Consider the following 14,116-nt stretch of genomic DNA (forward strand, 5'->3'; position numbering starts at 1 on the left):
TGTGCCATATAGAAGATGAGATCTCATGAACTATAAATGTTTAAAGTTAGCTTTGTTTTATCCCAGCTTCCCATCTGGCACTGAACTTGCACGCCCAAATGGTCCTTCAAATGTCTCTCAGAGACCTCAAGCCAGGGAGTGGCTTTTATCCATTTGAGCTTTTTGTCCATTTTCCTATTGCATTTCTGTCTGTCACCTGATGAAGAAAGAACAGTGTTTTCTGGCAGTGCTTACCAACTAAAAGCAACCTGTGTCTCTGCTCTGCGGTGTACCAGTGCATAGTAGCCCACACAGCAGGTCACTTGGTAGGATGATGGGCTCATGACGCCATGTGAAGAGCAGGACTGCAGCTGAGGGAATGAGTGCGACCCTGCCAAAAGACATATGTTTCCACTGCAGCACAGAGCAGTGATCTTTCAAGCTGATCAGAGACCCAGAGCAGAAAAATACCTGGGCCTTCGGCTACAAATTCATACTGCACAGGCACATTTGCAGTGCAGCATGAAACAAGTCAAACAAGTGAGTCTGGCTTTCCTGAGGCAGGGTACAATGATAGTTTGGAAGCTGAAGACAAGAGATATAACTTGATCTTCTAAATTACCACAACAGATCTTTTCTTTAATAATTTTACTTACTGTGTTTCTGAGTGTTTTGATAGTTACTAATAGCTCAGCTCAATTTCTTCTGTATATCACATTGAAACTCGAGGCCCTTACAAAGTGCTCTGAGGAATATCTGTGGATTTGTGGCTATCAATGACAGGGCAGTTGTATGCACTCCCTGCTGAAATAGTAGGAAAACTGAATGCCAATTTACAACACAATGTAAAGGCGCTCTCTTGTTTATTGGTTGCTTTTTTGAAGTTAGTTGCCAATATCTCAATGTCTTCTCTCCTGTTTGTTGTCTAGAAAGCAAATCACATCAATTCAGAAAATGTTCTTCTCTGCAATAAACCACAGTCCCAAACAGAGCCCTGGTCACCTCTGTCCAGCACACCCAGGGACTGCAGAAGGACAAAGCTTGTCTTTGATGATATGTAAGTATAAAGAAAACAGTGTCATTTTCTGCATTTAAAGAGAGAAAAATCCAGCCTGTCCAACAGGAACTGAGACATGGCCGGAAGTATTACAGTAATACTGTACGTTGAGAAATAAATGAGACATTCTATATAAACTTTATAATTTTTCATCATAAATTAAGCCTCTAATCATCGGGGAGCAGTGAGGACTGGCTGTTTCCTAAATGATGGGGAACCAGGAGCCAAAGAGCAGAACACTGCTGGCATGGCAGGAGCTGTGCCACGAGGGGCCCAGTCCCACAGCACCCAAGCAAGGTGAGCAGGGCAGGCCCAATGATGGGGTCAGGCTTAACCAAGAGCCTGAATCCTCAGACAAGTCCATGGGGATGAGGCAGGTCCAAGGTCAGGCCAGGAAGACAGTCCCCAGGTCAGGGTCTGAATCAGTGGGTGAAGGCCCAGACCTAAGCATAAATGGATTTCTTTCACCCATGGGTAGAGGAGGGAGGCCCAACATGAGGCAGGACAGGGCCATTAAGGCTTCATTAGTACCCTTGTGGCTCTGGTTTTAATTATGCACACATCACATTACTAATATATACAGAACTAATCAGATTACTAATATATACAGAATGATTTAGGGCTACAAAGATGATTTAGGGCTACAAAGATGATTAAGGGAGTGGAGCATCTCCCTTATGAGGAGCGGCTGAGGGAGCTGGGTCTCTTTAGTTTGCAGAAGAGGAGACTGAGGGGAGACCTCATTCATGTTTATAAATATTTAAAGGGTGAGTGTCACGAGGATGGAGCCAGGCTCTTCTCGGTGACAAACAATGATAGGACAAGGGGTAATGGGCACAAGCTGGAACACAGGAGGTTCCACTTAAATTTGAGAAGAAACTTCTTCTCAGTGAGGGTGACAGAGCACTGGAACAGGCTGCCCAGAGAGGTTGTGGAGTCTCCTTCTCTGGAGACATTCAAAACCTGCCTGGACGCCTTCCTGTGCAACCTCATCTAGGTGCTCCTGCTCCGGCAGGGGGATTGGACTAGATGATCTTTTGAGGTCCCTTCCAATCCCTAACGTTCTGTGATTCTGTGATTCTGTGAGAACTGTAGCAAGGCAGGGTGAGAGGGGCACCTTTCCTGTGAGCTGTTTGGAGCAAGGGGAGAGGACATATGGGAGCCTTGCATCCCTGAGCTTTGACAGCTGCTGCTGTCACTGCTACTGCTGCTCAGGAAAAGGTATGACAAAGGCAGGGCAAGGAGGAAGCAGCAGTGATTAGCATGAGTACCTGGAGGGGTACATGGCCCTCCCCACCTTCACTACATCCTTCAAACATCCTCTTCTCTCCTCCTCAAAAAATAATTTAAGTCTTCCTTTTCTTTTTGGTAAATTAAAATTGTTGGTTTGTTTCCCACAGTTGTTTAGGGATGTGGTATTATTTAGGTAAGATATAAAGATTAAACAGAAGGTTGAAATCCTAGTATCTAGAAAATCCAGGTTCTTTTTGACTGGTAATGTTCTGGCCTGAAAATACTGTTTTTTTTCCAGCTAGTGTAGAAATGGTTCTGTTCAAGCATAGCCTTAGACTGCCTGGAGCTCCATAAAGCTGTATGACTTCGATCCATCTTTCGTACTCCCATACTTTCACCTAAAACATCTCTAACTCCTTTATACCAAAGAAAACCCTGGGATAGCAGCTTTGCTTCCTCAAGAACTGCTTTCTACCAGAACTGGGATTTTTTACTACTACTACTACTACTACTACTACTACTACTACTACTACTACTACTTATATTAGTAGTAAGGTTTGTTCACACTACCTGGTCTTGGGGACAACTAGAGGAACAGCAGCCTCTCATAAAGAGAATCCAGGTTTCCTACTATAAAGTATAAATAATTCCCATAGACTTCAAATGGACGTATCTGTTTCATATGTCAAGAATAGGTGGCTGGTAAAAATAATTTCTGTGTGTATTCAAGGTAGACATAAGGGGATGTAAGTTGAATAAATGTAATCAGTTTTTCTGCCCTTTTGGAGAAAACCCTCCCCTGTATGTATATGCTTACTTTCCCTCCTTTTTCACCTCCCTTCGTGTTTTTAAATCTTCCAGTACATTTATTCAACAATCGCCACTGAGGAAATTTGAAGCTGTTTCAAGTACTACCTAACTCTTTGTATCTCTTAAAATACTTTATCATCAATAATTTACTTGCAACTGTTCAATTTTTCTGCAGTTTGAACATGTACATACAAGGCAGAAAGGTATCAGTGTGCCTGATAAAAGTCAAAATTGTAGGATGTGCTCATGTTTGGATTAGAAACAAACACAGTCAGAAGCAGCTACAACAGAGCTATTGTATATTCATCTGATTTGCCCTCAAGAGGCTGACAAAAAAACAGGGGGATTGGTTTGTTTCTGTTTTCCCCTAGAATAGTCTCATAGGGAAACTGCTTTTTTCACCATTGCCATCACCTAAGAGGCTTTTATCACTTGCTTTCTCCATTAGTGATGCATGTGATTTCTCTGGCAGACATCTTCAATAAAACTGTTTCACCCTTCCAGAGAGAGATACAATTAAACTGTTCGTGTGTAGTGTTTTCCATGTAGAATGTCCCCAAGCAAGTTGTGTCCCATTAAAAAAAAATCAAAAAAGCCAAATAAAATAAAACACAGAATCAAACATGTCTTAATTTACCCTTAAAAACCAGAAATGGTTAAATGCCTGGTGTGCTAACTAGAGGATGGAGATTTTAATGTACTACAGCTGTCATCCACAACTTGTATCTAGGAAACACCACCAGAATACCAGCTATACTAGACCTGGATTTTGAAATTACTGTGCAGAGAAGTCACTGAAATGTAGCAGATTAGACTGGCTGCAAATGTTAAGTGTCAACAAACTTGACTCACATGTTAGAAGGATCAAATTAAACATGGCAGCCAGTGTCTTTCAATTTCATACAGTAACACAGCAGAGGATTTGAAGAAATGCAGTACAGTAGGTTTAAAATTATGTAGTAATCCTAATGGCAGTATTTGTCTAAAATGATGCCCATGAAGTATTTCATCTCATAATCCATGAAGTTCTGAATTACTGTAATCCAGCTATGGCTTTAAAGTCTTCATTTTAATCAGACTCTATAGTTTTTAAGCGACTAAATCTCTTATATTTGATTTAAAACAACAACTAATTTTTTTGACCAATCATTGTCTGTTTGCTTTATTCTCAATTTATTTTCTCCAGATCATTGACAACAGCTGTCACTAGCAATAAATTGGAACACAAGTAGGTCAATAAAAAGTATATCTTGCTTGGCAGAGTGCTGTATACACATACATTGCAGAATAAAGGTAAATATAGCCAACAGTGCTCAAAAGGCAGGAGAAATTCTCCTTTCCCTGGTTTGCCGTTGTTTCCTGCCAGCTCTAAATATGCTTCGAGGTACCCAGCATGCCACATGTATAAGTGACATCAATGCTGTTTCCAGTATTAATTCTTAACAAAATTTCCTGGATTTTTGGCCATTTCTGACTCTCTGATGAGAACACTTTCAAGGCTACATAATATTGCTTTGAGCCAAATTCAGTCCTGCTGTAATTTCACTGAATGGTAGAATTCCCAATAACCACATTTAGGAACGAAGTCTGTTGTCCTTGAAGTGATAAGCACAGACGTGCTGTGGGTGCCCAAGGCCACAGTCCCACACTCTCCTCAAAATACTGCATGAGTGGTACAAAAAGGAGCAGAGCATACCCAGCTGCCCAGCTTTCCTTATGACTAAATCAGAACACGCTCCTCAGGACTGTGAGTTACCCTTTCAAATCTGGGGTGTAGCTTTTCTTCACTTACGTTTATTTTCCTTTTTTTTTCTGGCATTATAGAAGCAAGATAATAGATCTTCTTCAGCTTTTTAAAAATTTTATTCATATTTTGTTGAATGCTTGTTCCACTTTTATGGATTTAGGTGCTACACACACACACACCAGCTTTACAATGTCCAAGGGACATATCCTGCTGTGTCACAGTATTCCTGTGTTTGTTTGTCAACCAATAAACTAGATACCCATAAAATATTCAACCTGTAAAGGTTTTATGCATAGAGCTCATAAAGAGCTCAAAAGATAACTTCTTGGCACATGGCTTTGTTTTGGCTTGAACCCCAAGTCTCTCATTTTCAGTCTCTTCTCCCTTGTTCTTCTACCTCAGAGTGCAAAGGAAAAGGTGCTCTTGGGTTGTGACCCCGATACAGCATCTGGAAGTCATCTCACTTTGCATTGCTCAAAATACCTCAAGGACTCCTGGTCTTCTGAAGTATTTAGAGAGACTTTTGTAGTGCTGAGCACATCCTCAGGAGCACGGTTAAGGAACAGAGCTTGGCTTCTCTTCTTCCCATCAAAAATTACTGGTCAGATAGACCAACATTTGCTACACTAAGTTTCTCACAAATTCATATGCTTACTTTGGAGTGCTCCCAGTTTCTTGGCTTTGAGGGATTTCAAGACTTCATCTGACCATCCCATTCTTCCTCTCCTTCCCTTCTTACTTGTGGTACTGAATTATCTTATATGTACATAGCACATGAGAAAATAACATTAATCTATTAGGCAGCAGACGCTGTCTCCCATGATTAGATCATTAAGCTTCTTGTTCTCTGCAAGACCAACCCATTTTTAGGGACACTCGGTGAGAGCTTGGACTGGTGGGAAACAGATGCTTAATCACTTCTAGCAGGAGATTCTCACAGGGTAAAGAATTCACAGCCTGTCGTCAAAGAAAAGTCAGAGCTGTGGACCTCATTTGAACTTACAAGCTACATCCATGCCCCTCCTCTGTTCCTAAGGGCAAGTGGTCCAGCACTGCTTATATGATTAAACTGTCTTCACTCCCCAAAACAAAGAACACTCACTGCCACCTGAGAGTAGCCCCTGGCCTGTGCCCAGGCATTGTCTGGGACCAAGCTCAAAACCATGCCAGGGAGAGTATTAGCAATTAAACAGGATGGGTGATCAAATGATAGACCTGATATCCTTGCCCTGCTTATTTCACTAGCACAGACATAGTCAAGGAGTGGTTTTATTGACAGACTCAGATCTGAAATAGCCTCTGATAATTTTGTCACTCAGAAAAGAGGATTTGTTTGCATTAATTTATTTTGATGTGCCTTTTTCTTGCTTTACAGCTTGGCTAGAAAATACCTTTAGTGCACAATGAAGCATAACAGTGAGCAGGACAAGGGTCTTCTAATTAGGCTCAACAAACTCTCCTCCAGGTCCCAGCTGCAGAGCTGAATCTCTGAGATAGGAGAGGACAGACTCTCCCACCAGTGTCTCCCAGTTTTTCCTCACCTCTGCAACTGGTGAGCAATGAGCAGATGCCTACAGCAAGTGACGAGCACCCTACAAACCCTGCAGCTCTTTGACTAGTCTAAGTCTCATACTGAAAATGAGGAAGTCTCATCTAACCTCCCATGGTGTTTACTGTTCTAACTCACCTCTGGTTCTTGACAGAGACTGTTTTCCTCAGGTTTGGTTGCAAACATTGGTTTCTCCTCAAAGAGCTGAAAGTCCATCCCAGTGTAATTCAAGGTTTGTCTTCTTGTGTTGGAACACAGAGCAGTGGGGATTTTCATCACCTTCAATGCCAGGATTCACAGGTGTGGTGTGTAAGAGGTATTATAATGCCTCTATTTGCACTTTAATTCCTAAGTCAGCTTTGCTGTCCATGTGGCAGTGGAAAATATCTTCACATACATTTGAAGGCTCACTGCAATGGCCCTAGGGTGCAAAGGCTGTGATACCCTAAGGAAACCTAGAAGCTTTCCTCATCATTCCTTCAACATCTAAAGGATATTTTCATCCTCCAGTGATACGGAACCACACTAACAAATTATTACAAACACTTTAGCCTAGAGAATCACAGGTAGACTGTTCAAACTCATTTTTAGCCTGGGAGTACCCTGTTCATCTTGAGAACCAATAATTCTTGGAGCTGGAAAGGGGCTGTGATGCCTTAACACATGAGGGATATGAATTCCCGAAGTTCCTATCAGATGTTTTCCTGGTCTTATAGTGCCTGATCATTATTTCTTTCAAATCCTATGATTACTGAAGTTTCTTAGACAGGCATTGCAGGACAGAGCCCTGGCTAGAGTAGTTGTTTCAGGATCACCCACTCCTTACAGTGCAGATACCCCATTCATTGACTCAGGTGTCACATATCCTGTCACTCAACAGTTTCACCCATATCTTGGCTTGTCACTCATCAGAGCTGGGAACATGGGAGCTGGATGTCAGTAGTCCCTCTCTCAGAAAGATCTTTCTGCCTTTGGTTATCTGCTACCTTTTCAGAATTTGGGGTGCGATACCATGTTATTTTCAAACAATATAAATCTAGACTGATGTGCTCCTGCCCTCTCTCCCTAGGTGCGACTGCAAAGGCTTTCACCCCACCTTCGACTGAAATGAGTTGATTTCAGAATATCTATTTAGCATACATTGAAAAAGACAGAATTGTAGTTTGACTGCAAGGAAGTTATGTTTTCTCCCTCTGCTTTTAATACAGGAGCTCAAATACCTATTACTATCCTTCTCAATTTCATTTAAATTAGGTGCCAGGCTTTAATTCTGTATGCTATTTTTTTGTGACAGTAACTCCCTCTGTAGGTATGTGTGCTATTCATCTAATCTGAGCTATTGACCGTGTTATACTAAGCCCAACAAGACAGTAGTTGTGTGATTGAGTACATTTTTCTTACATTTGACCTGACTCCAATCAGATCCTTCGTTCCTGTCTTTCTGAAATGCCTATAGCACTATCATTTAAATGGGTCGCAAATACTGTCTCTGCTCTCTCCACTTGTATGCCCCTCTGTTGAACTTCTCAGACCTGCTGGGTCTGCTGTAGTGGGCATGAGACTCCCAAACTTGTGTACCAACCTTGTACAGTGCCACCGGCACTCTCTCACCCTGTATACTACCATGTGTGCCATACCCCAGACACAGCAGTGCCATGTCCCATAAAACAGCATTTATTTTAAGTTGTAGAATGGGCAGGAGGCTGTGATACACCAGGGGAGAACACTATTTTGTATAGTGATACAGCTCTATCCTTTACCCGCAAGATGACCACCCTTATCTGTGACCAAGCACATCAGACATGCTCCTGACGCATGTCCCACTGTGAAACAGCAAATAGGTAGTGCTGTATACACCTACCTTTCACTTTGTGGTTTTCTTGCTCTTACAGGATTTTCTTCTCTTCTTGGACTGAAGGTTTGGGGCCTACTTGACACAGTTTCAAAACTGAACATGGGCTAGACTTGGCTATGCCAGTTTCTTCTGATTTGCCCCTATCTCTGATCAAATTTTAAGTCACTCATTTTGCTCTTCTACTCCTTTGCAGCACACCCACATTTTTAGGGTCTAGATTACTACAGTTGTGAAACTGATCCTATATTTAGAATTATGATTTAAGCTGCTTTTCTTACGTGCAACTGAGGAAGCACTAGTTTGTTTTTTTTATAACACTTCAGCAGCATTATCTCTGAAGGGTATTAAAATATGCACTTGGCTACATTTATGATGTTTAATTGAACTTTTATTAGTTTTCTTTAATGTATCCTCATAAAGCACCGTACCACAGTAAGAAATAATGTACAAGTGGTAGATTATGTAAATGTAGCAGAAAATGCTATAGTTTAGTATTTAGTTCATATAAAATATAAAAATTAGATGAAAAATCTGGTTTTGAATGCAGCTACAATTAAAATTGTATATTGGAGTCTAAGCTACACCATACTCTGTAAATACCAGCAGTTGCTCTGAGTTCCAAGGAGATTGTGTTGCAGTAGATGCTGATAAATTACTGTACAAAGTAAGGCTTTTATTGATTCACTTTGTTTGATTCTCTTTCCTTTTTTTACTGTGTGAGTTTACATTTTTGCAATTATCTGCTAAACTGGAGCAAATTAAATTCAGAAAAGGCAGCAAAAGACAAAGGTGGCAGAAATGCACTATAATGGCACAGAGCTAAATGGGATGAGAGAAACAGATACACACACAGGCATTTCACCTGGGTAATGGTAACACCACTCTTAGGAGCTCAACAGTGCGGAAATTCTGAAAGGCTGCTTCTGGAAGGGGAGTAATTACCATGCCCGCAGCCATCTCGCCTCACGCTGGGATCCCGCGCAACATAACAAGCGATGGAAACGCTGTCTTTCCTGCTGGTTTTCAACAAGCTCCCCGATAAAGCAGTGGCAAGACGAGTGAGAGAAATTCTGGACAGTAGCGGATTGTTTGATAGATTTCATCCAAGATTCAGCTACCACCGTGCTACTGAGGCTGCCCTTGTCAAAGTCATAAATGGTTTGAATGCTGCTGCTGAAAGAGAAGCCTGGCCTTGTTTGTACTATCAGATCTAGCCATGGGGGGGTTATTCTGTCAAAGGCTGGATTCTGTTGCAGTGCCTAGGTGACTGGCTAGTGTTGACTGAGAATGCATTGAACTGGTTCCAGCAGCACTTGATTGCTTTCCCCAATCAACATAGCAGGGTAAATTCCCCTCAAGAGCAGCCAGTTTCACATAATGACACTCGATCCCAGGGAGAATTCACCAGCAGCCTGACTTAGTTGGCACTGATGTTTTATGCTCTTTTCTCTTGCCTTTCAGAGAGATATATGAGATGCATTAGAGCAGTGTATTAGAACTCCTTTTTGGTTTTGTTGAAGAGGACTGTATTTCTAAAAGTACCAACAATCAGATATTCAGAAACAAAAGACTTTCTTGTGCAGTTGAGATTATTAATAGAGATAAAACACTTGCTTGTACCTGTTAATTTGAACTCGGACTTCTTTTTAATATTTTTTTTTAAAGAGGCCTGAATTCTATTTGTAAATCTGAAGTGACAGTGCTGACACCAATAGATACATACAGTTGTAAACAACTTAAGAGGAGAATTTGGCTCAATTTTCTGAAAACCAGTAGTCACTGAATAACTTTCATGGGGACTTCAGTTTACATTCATGACCAGTAACATTTTTAGCCAAAGTGACTCCAGTGCTTCTTCTACTACTCTCATCCTCTCCAGTTCAACCAGTAGCATGGTGCCATTTTAACCCTGTAGAAATTTTCCCTGTTCCCTGGCTCCTGCAAACCTTAAACCAAAGATGTGAAAAGGAATTTAACTGCAGACCTTTCTGAATCTCATTAGTGTAACATTCAGTATCTGAAGTTAGTATGCAATGAGATCACCTGCAAATTATCCAGTCAGAGATTATAATGAATTTCACTAAAAAGACCAAGTTACAGAGGAAATTTGGATGAACCTTAAAGTTTGTAACAGATAAGGATTCTCAGTCACTCTAAAATCAGAATATGACAAACAAACTTTTGTGAACTTCACAGATATGAAAGGTGCAGTAAATAAAAGAATGATCCTGAGTAATTAATTTATGCATCCTCTTTCTCATGTGTCTTCATATGTCTATGAGCTGAAGTACCTTGTTTTCTTCAAGGAGCCTATAGAAGAAAGGGTTTTGTTCTGGCTTTTTTTTTTCTCACTTCATAACATAATAATTTAAACTAGTATACTAGATTTAAAAACACAAATGGTGTTCATGTGCAGTGGGAACCTAAACAAAACTGAATTTGAAGCCTTTCTTTCTCATAAAAAAAAAACATAAAATAATTAAATCCAAGCATATCCTTGTTTTGTTACTAAAATGATGTAAGAAATGTATGCAATTTACATAGACATACATTAAATCTATAGGACATTTCCGCTTTCTCTTCTCACCCAACATGCACATCAGTAACCTGCATAGAAAGTTTATTAGTATGTAGTGATAAATTGAGGAATAGTATTTCATAGATGGCATAAAGAGATCACAGTTTGACTTGGCATGTTTATTAACACTATTGAACAAGCACTGTTTAAGAAACTTGGAGAAAAGATACCCTATCATTTTTTTCCCAATGAATCTTAATTTCTAATAGGTATCCCCTGATTTGTAAATCAGTCTTGTATTTTTCCTATGGAAATACCTAAGCATTCACATGGAGACTAGACATGCTTTGCTTTAAAATGTCCTCTTAATAGTTTCTTTTTATATTGGGCTTCCCAAAAAAACCAATTGGACCTAGTACAAACCAATTACTTCATTTTTTGCACATTGCGTTATGGTTAACCACCCCGTAGCAAGGCCCTTAAAGCAAGCTTCCTGGTTCAGAAATGTGCCTGCCCCTTGTAAACACCCTTATTGGTAGTCATAACTCAGGAGAATAAATCCTGATAGTTGAAAACCATTTTACAATTAATTTATAAACAAGTAGATGATAATTACATTGTGTTATCTCACTTCATTTTTACAGCCTCTTACCATGCTTCACACAAGCAAATTGGACATACAGTGCTGGGTGATATATGGTTGGGGATGTTGGAAAGGACGTATTTTAATGACCTGAGTTTGAAAAGATCATGTAAAGGTTCACAGCTTTGATAATTTCAGAGATATGAGACCACTGTTCTGTTGATTTGCTCTGCTTTTTGGTGCTTCATCGTTGACCATCTCACCTAGGTCATTGTACAAGATGAAGAGAGGCAGGACTTACATTATTTTAAGAATTCTTTCCGTGGTTCTGAAAACATAGTTACTTTTCTATATCAAGCTACCACTGTTTCAATGTCTAATACTTCATAACTGACCAAGACCAAATCCAGATGGTTTGTATTATTAAAATAATGGCAGCATCTTGCTGGGCACAGGAAGCATTTGCAGCTGCAGTAGGTTATGAGATACTGGGACACAAACCTGTCTTTAGTCTCCTTTGTGACCTAATGGCTAGAAAAAGCTGGCAGGAAATTCCACTCTGAAGGAGAATAATATTTTAAAGAAAGTTGGAGAGAAGCAACTGTTTTTCTTCATATCAACAAGCTTTCTAGGGCAGATGTCATTCAAAATTAGCCAGACTTAGCATTTTCTTTCCATGTAGTAATATTCAGCCTTCCTTTTCTTCAAAATAAGGTTTATTAACCTTCTATGATGCTACTAAATGTCCTTGAAACCACGTACAAGAGGACACAGACTAAGTAAATGCACTGCCAAATAGCCTTATGGTCTCAAGGAAGTATATATGGTTGTCCTCTTCTGTCAAGAAGCTCTCCCTTGCTCCCACTGATCTCAGTTATGGATCTGAGCATGTTCTTACCTACCTTGCTGATAGCCTGTCATTGGGAAGCAGTGAATAAATTCCTTATTCTGCTTTGCTTTACCTTTTAGTCTGTCTTTACCTGAACACACAAGTTTTTTCACTTTTACTTTTCTGATTCTCTCCCCCATTCCACTGGGGGGAAGTGAGTGAGCGGCTGTCTACTGGGGTTAACCTACCACAGACTGCTGAGTGGCAATAGTACCTTATCATTAACAACACCAAGTACTTAAAAGCATGAATGGTTAAGAACACCAGAATTCATACTCAGACTACTCAGGAATATCTCATTTTCATTAGGTAAAGGCAAAGCGACGACACTCTAACCAATACTAAGAGAATTATTTTGTAAGGCAAAACTTCCTTCTCTGATATAGACAAAGTTATGGCAGTAACCACAGCATAAACTGAGAATAACAAGGACATATTTTAGCTGAGCAGAGAAAGAAGGTGGCCATCTCCTATGTATATGAGACTAGAAGTATCTGCAGGATCAGGAAATGTGAAGACTTCTGTGAGAGGCTTGAACTGAAGATTCAGGGTTATGGAAATGACAGGGCAAATGGCTATTCTCCACAGTGGCTGAGAAAGGTGCAATAGGGAGAGCTTGTGGGAGGAGATGAAGAAATTTGCTTCAGCCAGGAGGAGATCACTGAGGTGGTGACCAGGTATTGCCAAGGAGACATCAGTTTGTGTTTTAACTTTGAATGAAAGCGGATAAGTCTGGATCAGAAACGGACTTGTGAATTTCAGCACAGAGACAGCACTTGAATTTGAGCCCTGCAGTCAGTAGGTCAGGTAGGTTAAGGAAGGGATGGAGCCTCTGAGATCTGCTCGGGAAGAAATCAGTGGAGAAATTGGCACGAGCACTGCCCGTGGAGTTGCAGCAGGTGGTCCAGCACTGAGGCGGAGATGAACTCCAGGCAGCGAAAGTAAACAGCACTCTCAGCACACTTACAGATAAGAGGGAGAAGGGAGGTGAGATGGTAGGAGAGGAGGCAAACAGATTTGATGTGTGTTTTCAAAGTGGAGAGATTAAACACACACTTGTGTTGAGAGGAGGAAGAAGCCAAGGCAAATGACAATGTACAGAGAAGAGTAGGAAAACAGAGGTAAGCAAGCACCAGGGAGAGGAGAAGATGGAATAACTTGATCTGCTTAATGCTTGCATCCGTTTTGCAGCTCAAAACTGCACTAATTTGGGAAGCAGTTTATATAATCCATAAAACCACATTTTATTAGCTTTTTTTTTTTGCTTTGAATCACTAACTTCTAAAGAATGCGAACAGCCATAAATGCGATTGTCTCCACAGGCAGCAATTTGGAAATAGAAGATGCATGGTTACATGATAAGTGTATTTTCTTCATAAAAAATGTTTGCAAATCAGATTTAAAATAAGGGAAATATAACTTGAAAATATTATGCACTTCAGAAAATAATAAAATGTCTTCTTATTTTCCCCTGGTAGGCCACGCAATGCAGATTACTTTATGCAGGAAGCTAAACGGAAGAAGCATAAAGCAGATGCAATGGTGAGAACATTTTCTTTCCAGTTATGTTGCTCCAAATTATTTTTGTAATGCAGTTTCTTCATCAGTGCTGTATTGCTGGGGTAATTATAAAATCTATTATAAGGATGGCTAGGCTTGTTAAATTAAGAAATGTTTATATAATCAAATGTTCATAGCCCAATAAACTATGACTTAACAAATAATGACTTACTGAGATAAAGGCCTGGATAAATAAAATTTTCCATTTATTCCTTTGCTTTAATTAGTAACTATAGTAATAGGGGCTGTGTAAGGGATCCACATACTTATCTTCTCAGTTTAACTAGCTGGCTACGTCCTATAATTGTATCCCCAGATTTGGTCTGGTGGCTGAGG

General features: G+C 40.3%; 1 protein-coding gene across 1 annotated transcript in view; it reads left to right on the forward strand.

The window, feature by feature from the left end:
* The window catches only part of AFF3 (AF4/FMR2 family, member 3), a gene marked incomplete at its 5' end in the record, with an annotated part of 268,426 nt that overhangs the window by 240,031 nt on the left and 14,279 nt on the right, over positions 1-14,116 (forward strand). Inside the window, 2 exons of the mRNA XM_010188239.1 lie at positions 909-1,036; positions 13,699-13,762. Coding sequence (XP_010186541.1) covers positions 909-1,036; positions 13,699-13,762 — 192 coding nt within the window. The remainder of the gene's footprint in view (positions 1-908; positions 1,037-13,698; positions 13,763-14,116) is intronic.

Source organism: Mesitornis unicolor, unplaced genomic scaffold (genome assembly GCF_000695765.1).
Source record: "Mesitornis unicolor isolate BGI_N332 unplaced genomic scaffold, ASM69576v1 scaffold9967, whole genome shotgun sequence".
NCBI lineage: Eukaryota > Metazoa > Chordata > Aves > Mesitornithiformes > Mesitornithidae > Mesitornis > Mesitornis unicolor.